Source organism: Ceratosolen solmsi, unplaced genomic scaffold (assembly GCF_000503995.2).
Source record: "Ceratosolen solmsi marchali unplaced genomic scaffold, CerSol_1.0 scaffold6, whole genome shotgun sequence".
In the NCBI taxonomy this organism is placed as follows: Eukaryota; Metazoa; Arthropoda; class Insecta; order Hymenoptera; family Agaonidae; genus Ceratosolen; species Ceratosolen solmsi.
Genome location: NW_011948414.1, coordinates 9374929 through 9383109, shown reverse-complemented (window position 1 = coordinate 9383109; position 8181 = coordinate 9374929). Strand labels below are relative to the sequence as shown.

General features: G+C 26.8%; 1 protein-coding gene across 1 annotated transcript; it reads right to left on the bottom strand.

Moving 5' to 3' along the window:
- Positions 1-375: 375 nt before the first annotated feature.
- Positions 376-4831, bottom strand: Vha55 (V-type proton ATPase subunit Vha55). Its single transcript, XM_011506876.1, has 5 exons — positions 4681-4831; positions 3045-3511; positions 2229-2555; positions 1348-1686; positions 376-906 (listed from the first exon to the last, which is right to left on the bottom strand). Exons 1-5 carry the CDS (start codon positions 4766-4768, stop codon positions 640-642), a joined length of 1488 nt encoding a protein of 495 aa, XP_011505178.1. The 5' UTR covers positions 4769-4831; the 3' UTR covers positions 376-639.
- Between the last annotated feature and the right edge of the window lie 3350 nt (positions 4832-8181).

The window sequence follows — 8181 nt, the reverse complement described above, 5'->3', positions numbered from 1 at the left end:
GAAATCATCTATATAATCATAATGTAAAATTTTTGTAAATATTTTTGCAAATTAAATAAGCGTTTTGGAAAATGTCTATCTTAAATTATTTATTTCACATCTGAATGAGTGTATCCACATTACTTTTTTCATTTAAATTTTTATAAAATTATTGGTTTTTTTTTTTTTAAATGAAAAATCAACATCGCCCTAGTAGAAATTTACTACTTTTTTTAAGATAATGAAATAAAAATTTTTCTTTTACTTATAGAGGTTATTCATTTAATAATTACCTTCTATATTACAAGTTTTCAAACAATTATTCATATAAAGGATTTTCTTTTTAAAAAAGTTAAACCAGAAATAAATATTCATTAAGATTTTATTAAAAAAAAAAGAAGATATTAATTACTGCTACGAAAACAATTATCGACAAAATAATTAATGTCATAAAATTAGATGACAAAGCTAGGTAAAATATAATAATTCGTAAAACTTCGCATTTTCAAGCATTTTTTCACAAGGGTCAATTACCTTGGTATATATATATATACTTCTCTCATTTCCTTCATAAACTATTCCATTATTCACATTAGGCTGCATAACTTCGTTTTAATTTTTAATAAACTACGAAGATATTGGATTCGATTTTTCAACGCTTTAATGGCGCGAGTCTCTGGGATAGAACTCTGCAAGTGTACTAGCGGGAATTCGTTTCAACATCTCCTTAGGGAAAATACGAAGCAGCTGCCAGCCAATGTCAAGGGATTCAAAGACCGTACGATTTTCATAGCTTCCCTGAGAGATAAAGTTTTTCTCAAATTTGGAGAGAAACTCAAGATAGAGAAGATCATCGGGTGTCAGAGCTTCTTCACCGACGACGGCCTTCATTGCCTGTACATCCTTGCCAATAGCATAACAAGCATACTGGAAAAATAATGATTGATTTTAATAATAATCGATAAGTTGAATCGAAAGTAATATATTAAAAATAGAAGTATTATCGAGAAAAAAACTATCAAGTGCTTAAATTTTTATTGTGAAAATCTAAATTCACTTGTAATTTAATTAGCATGTAATTTAATAAGGAAAATTTAATTAGCAAATTGATTATATATCTACTCCCAATCAATAGATTAAAATACATAATTTTAATTTAATTTTAATATAATTTAATATTATTGATTAAACTATAAAATATGATGAATATTTAGAATTATGACGATACTCAATGTCTTCCTTGTTAAATGAAAAAAAAAGAAGAAATGTACATATAAATGGATAATAGTAGATATATTTTCATATTATATTTGCAAATATTTATAATCTAAAATACAAAACGATAAATAAATACCATAGTATACTTACTAATTGATTAGACACATCGGAGTGATCTTTGCGGGTCATGCCCTCACCTATAGCAGACTTCATAAGACGCGAAAGAGATGGCAGTACATTAACCGGAGGGTAGATCTGTCTATTATGTAATTGACGATCAACATAGATTTGACCCTCGGTAATATAACCCGTCAAATCAGGAATAGGGTGGGTAATATCGTCGTTAGGCATAGTTAAAATTGGAATTTGCGTAATCGATCCATTTCTACCTTCAACACGTCCAGCGCGTTCATAAATTGTAGCCAAATCAGTGTACATGTAACCTGGGAAACCTCGTCGTCCAGGTACTTCCTCACGGGCAGCTGATACCTATAATGAATTTTGCTTATTATAATGCTTTTATTTGACTTCCGTTAATAATTACGTCAAGCAGTGTAATCGCCTTGTATTATATATTAATTTAACGAAATTACTATTAAATTAATTATAAAAATATTCAAAAATATTTTAATCAAATATTTGATACTACTGAAAAATTGAATGTTTAATCGAATTCGTAACAATTATCTAATCGCATACATCTTCTTAATTTCAATAACAATAATATCGAGATATCTTTAATTTAAAGGAAATTCTTATAATAATCGACGTATTAATAAATTTAATTTGGCTTTGCTAATAAAAAAATTGACTAAATGCATAACTTTAAAATACAATTAGTTATAAATATATAATACAATACATGCAATTTAGTTTAATTTTAATGTTATCAAAGAGAAATAAATATTAAAATTTCTATTTGGTAAAGGATAGTTTTGGTTCATTGTATTCCCATTGAAATTGAAAGAATTTTTAATATGGAAACGTCAATAATATTGAAATCATTGAAATTAATAATCATGATCGGACACCTCTCGAAGAGCCTCGGCGTACGATGACATGTCGGTAAGAATGACAAGGACGTGCTTTTCACACTGATAAGCAAGAAATTCAGCGGCCGTAAGAGCAAGTCGCGGTGTGATGATTCGCTCGATGGTTGGATCATTGGCCAAATTAAGGAAAAGGCAAACATTTTCCATGGAACCATTTTCTTCGAAATCTTGTTTAAAGAAACGTGCTGTCTCCATATTAACACCCATAGCGGCAAATACAATAGCAAAGTTATCTTCGTGTGAGTCAAGAACAGATTTGCCTGGTACTTTCACAAGACCAGCTTGTCGACAGATTTGTGCAGCGATCTAAAAATAAGTAAAACACGTTGGTTTGAATTATTTGTTCATATCAAGATAAGAATTGATAATGAATTTTAGATTAACATGGTATCTGATTAAAACTTCTTGATATATTAAAATAAAATTATAGTCCATTTTATTTATCTTAATTATTAGAGTAATGGAAATCAGTATATTTTGCTGTTGAATTAAGATTCAATAGTATACTATTTAATTTGAAAATTCATCTTATTCTAGTTTATTCTATTAATCAAAATTTAATTTCTTACAAGAATTTGATAATTTTTTTTCTTATTTATTGAAATAATAATTATATATTATATTAAAGAGATAAAAATATTTTGTTTATTATCTATTGAAAATCTGAAAATTAAAAAATTACAGCAAAATATAAATCCCTTAACATAGATAGAAATAAACTGTGCAGGATTTGATACTTTGTGATAAATAAAATTTCTGTAATAAAATTATATATTGAAAATTGCTGCAAATTACTTCATTGTGTGGTAGACCCGCAGCTGAAAAAATAGGAATTTTTTGTCCTCTGGCAATAGAATTCATCACATCGATAGCAGAAATACCGGTCTGAATCATTTCCTCTGGATAAATACGGGACCAAGGATTAATGGGCTGTCCTTGAATATCGAGAAAATCCTCTGCCAAGATAGGAGGGCCTTTGTCAATGGGCTTTCCAGAACCATTAAAGACTCTACCCAACATATCTTCGGATACAGGTGTGCGAAGAATATCTCCAGTGAATTCACAGTGAGTATTTTTAGCATCAATTCCAGATGTGCCTTCGAATACTTGAACAACGGCCTTAGTGCCCGAGACTTCCAATACTTGACCAGAACGTATCGAGCCATCCGCAAGCCTTAATTGAACAATTTCAGCAAACTTGGGAAATTTAACTTCGTCCAAAATTACTAAAGGTCCATTCACACCGGATACCGTCTTGTAAGCTTTATAAAACATATATTCATTTAATAGGTATACATCTTTATACATGTGTAATTATTAAAAAATAAAATTTTATTTATCAAAAAGAATGCAGATTGTCTTTTATATTTCATAAAATGAAATAAACATTTTTTCATAATAATAGAACTATTGTATAGTAGGAAATTATTTCATTCTAGGCTTGTTTCATTTTCAACATAAGTGCAATCTTCTTTAAACTTGTTGTCTAAAATATGCTTGAAATATATTATAATTTTGATGATTATTATTTATAGTATGAAATTAATTTTACCAATAAAATAATAAGATTCTTATGCAAAAATTTTCGATAAAATAAATGTTTCGATTATAACGTATAAATCATTTTAAAATTCAACAGCCTAGAAATAAATGCTTGTCCTATCAATATATTTGCTCTTGCTTTCAGAATTATTACAAAAACTTACTTTAATAAGGCAGAAAAATTTGTGCATGCAAACAAGCACGTTAAAAAGTATCGAAATCAAATGACATTTCTTTGCGAACATCTCGTGGGCTAGCACAAGCTGAGACATCCGTCGTCTGCAGTCACATGACACGCGATCTATACTATCACGAAACTAACTTCGATTACTATTACGACTAATAAGCCACTATTACTTCTTCTCTCGACCAGCTGCTTTATTCGTCTTACTTTGCTCTTAGCTCATCCAAAAAGTCTCCGACTCTTATAATCCGATATTATCGGACCATTTGAATATATAGTCAAATGTTTGAAAACAATACAATCAGCTGACAAACTGAGAAACTTATATTATTAAAAGGTATTGCTACGCCCATCTAGAGAATACTTCGGCATAATATATACGATGTCTACTTCGCTCGGGACATCAAGTGCGCATACAAAGATAACGCCCTTTATATTTACTTTTAAAAATATCAAGTTCGTGCTATGTTCGATCAAATTCATACCGAACACTTGGAACTTAGACATTTTTAAAAGAGCGTTCTCGTTTTGCAAATTTATAATGGATACAAGGAGGCTTACGTCGAATGAAAATACGCATAGAGACAGAGAGAAAGGAGAGAGGGAGGGAGAGAGAGAGAGAGAGAGAGAGAGAGAAAGTAAGAGAAAGAATGAAAGCGAATATATGAGAGAGAGAGAGAGAGAGAGAGAGAGAGAGAAACTTACTGAGTCGAGGCTGGGCAATGAAATCGCGGGAGATGGCTAGGACATGCTCCTGCTGAGCCTGTTGAGCTCCGATCGTCTTCGAGAACATATTGCAAGACTAGTCCACCAGCCTTCACTTCGTTAACAACAAATGTGAACACGCGTATGTGTGTACGTGCGAGGGAGAGAGAGAGAGAGAGACAGGGAGAAAAGGTCCTTTAATTTCACAGGGTGATAACTGTCGTCACTGTCGCCGCTGACTTGTGTGTAGCAGAAGGCTGAATGCGTTGCGATATTGCGCCGACGGGGGATGCGCCGCAAATAACAAAGATAGTAATATGATAAGTCAGTTGAGTGGGGATGGATTGTAAAGGATAAAATACAGAATTCGTCTTGTGAGACGATAACATTTTCATCTATTGTACGGTATAAAAAAAGAATATTTTTTTAAAAAGAACTTGAGCCTCGAGGCTGCTTTGGATTTGTACAAAGAAATGTTTTTAAGACTTTCAAAATGATGATCGATCTATAGGTGTGAGAAAGATGAAAAGAGCAGGAACGAAGCACGTGGGATCACGTGGCTTAAGTTCTGGTACTTATTAAGTCGAATTCAGGATTTTCAAATGAATAGGAAATGCTTTTGATCGATTCCAAAACTAGGATAACATTATAATTGCAGTTTACTTTTTATTAACTACATTTAGAATTTTTTATAGACATAATTTTTTTTTAATAATAAAATATTTGACTCCTGGATGTGACTAACTTGGTTCTACGCTTATCATAATTTTTGGCGCTGAAATTCAAATTTTAGTAAAAGAAATGATATTAGAGATTAATAGATGCAACATTCATAGTAGATTCTACATAAGATATGAATATTTTCTTAATAAGAATTTTTATTTTTCTTTGTGCCTAATATATATATATATATATATATATATTCAATTATTTATTTCAAAATTCTTATATAAAACTATAAAATATTATAAAAACCATAAATTATTAATAAAATATTTAATATGATATTAAAATTATAATATTCTTATATTATATATTATATTATATATATTATATATATATATATATATATACACTAAAAAATTGTAATTATGTTATATTAATTCTTCTTTATTTGAGAAAATACGAAGCAAATTAATTTTAATTATATAAAATAATTAAATCAAATTAGATCAAATTACGTTTAAAAAGTGCAGTAAACTATTATTATTGTAAAAAATACAAATGATGAAGTTAAAATATATGTTAATAGAAACTATTTGAACACTATAATCTTATAATTTTTTCTATTTACATGATCAATTATTTCATGTTAAAATTTTTCCCAAACTTGTATATCTGTAATTGCTTTTTTATAAAAAATTATTAAATTATTAGGAACAAATATTAAATATATCAAATTGTTCAATAAAGTATTTGTTTTAAAATAATCTTTATATGTCAATTAAATCAATTTTTTATTTAAAAACGTTTCATAATAAATTGTAATAATACATCAAATATCTTATTTAAATAGTTCCTAAAGTTATAAAAAATATTTTTAAATTTATACAATTTTCAATATTTAAGGAAATTAAATTCATTCTTACTATACGTTTTTCATGACAATAATTTAATTAAACTACATACAAAATTTATTAATAATAAATATTATATATTTAAATTTTAGTGTATAATCTAGATGCTCTGATTTGTACTCTTAGGTATGTATAAAAATAAATGCTTTGAAACATTCCAAATTGAGAAGTAACTTTACAATATTTTAAATATATTATCAGTATCTATAAAATATAGTATACATCAAAATATATACATATGTATATTATTAGATTAAAGTACCTCAAAATGTTTGTTATAATATTTATTTTTATACAGCAAATACAAGAAATTTTTTGATCATCTAAATATACTTATTAAATATTTTTGAAATTCAGATATAGAAATTCTGTTTGTACAAATAAATACATGTTTGTAAATACAATCTCTGATAATAACTTCCACTCATGAACTTTGAAAAAAAAAAACAATACCATGCATCGCATTTGATAAATACGAGCAATCAGTCGTACAAGATAACTACTTATAACTGTACTCGTGGTCCATCTAACTAGATAAAACAAAAATATACAATCTATTAATAATGCATTATGTTGATATTAATAAATATGTTTAATTATTAGATTTGTATTACAGTAATACTATAGTAACATACATTGAATATGTACACCATTAAGTCATATTAATAATTTTATTTAATTTAAATAATTGAATCGTTTTCGCCTTTGTACAAAACAAACTTGTGATAAGTCATAAAACGAATACATGTATTATGTATCTCTGGCTAATGCAAATTTTAAAACATACGTCAATTTAAAAAATCTTTTAAAGAAAAATAATGGATTTATATAAAAAAAAGGCAATAATTTAAATTTTGTCGACAATGGTTATTAAATTACATATTAATTTGTATTGCCCAACACCTCTATTTTTCAAATATATTTCAATGATAAAAATATAATCATTACATATATGTACAGTATGCTTATCTAGTTTAAATTAATGTTCAAAAATGTTTATTTTTGAATCTTTATTTTGAAATATTAAATATTTTGAGATACTGTTAAAATTTAAAATCAATCAATTTACAATTATTTGAATTCTACTATTGAGTTTTACGATCTCATTTTTTTAAATATACAGTTAAATAATAAACATATAAATATGTCAATACCATACTTGATGTTATATAATTTTGTATGGAAAAATTAAGAAATTAAAAATTAATTTTTATTTGAAAATATTTGCTAATTATTTTTCATATTTGAAAGTGGCCTTATTCTTTAATATTGCAATATTTAAATATTAAATGTATTGAATTTGAACAATTATGTTGTAAAGAATAATTTAAATTGTTTATTATAATAATTTTATTTTACAATTTAATAATATTTTACAACAATTTATATTGCTAGATGTTTAATTGTATATGATACTAGCATTTTTAATAATTATAAAACATCAAAAAAATGTTAAATTTTTATACAAGCATATTATACATATTATATATAGAACAACATTTGCACGTTATTTTTTTAAATGTAATGAATATTAGTTATTGAAATGTATTAAATATTAACTAATAATAACTGAAAATAATACTTAAATAAAATATAAGAATAACTTTCGATTTGAATTAAAAAAGATAAAATTTTTTTTCCAAATACAACGTATAATAAAACTATAGCACCACCACTTTGTTTCTGTTGCTCAGTCTTTCTGTCTGTCTTTCTTCTCTGTTGCTCTCTCTCTCTCTCTCTCTCTCTCTCTCTCTCTCTCTCTCTCTCTCTCCCTCTCTCTGTATATATATATATATATATGTATAGATCAATGCCTGTTTATCATTACGAACTTACATTACATTATATTAAATTATTAAATTTTCATTTAATATTGTTTTTCATATATTGTAATAATATTTTTATATTGGGTTGAACATTTTTC

Bases quoted from the DNA above. Each gene is read 5' to 3' on its own strand.
- Vha55 (XM_011506876.1), bottom strand. From the start codon at position 4,768: ATGTTCTCGAAGACGATCGGAGCTCAACAGGCTCAGCAGGAGCATGTC. The intron at 2,556-3,044 runs GTAATTTGCAGC...ACTTATTTTTAG, and splicing joins CGGGTCTACCACACAATGAA to ATCGCTGCACAAATCTGTCG. The intron at 907-1,347 runs GTAAGTATACTA...TTATTTTTCCAG, and splicing joins CCGATGTGTCTAATCAATTA to TATGCTTGTTATGCTATTGG.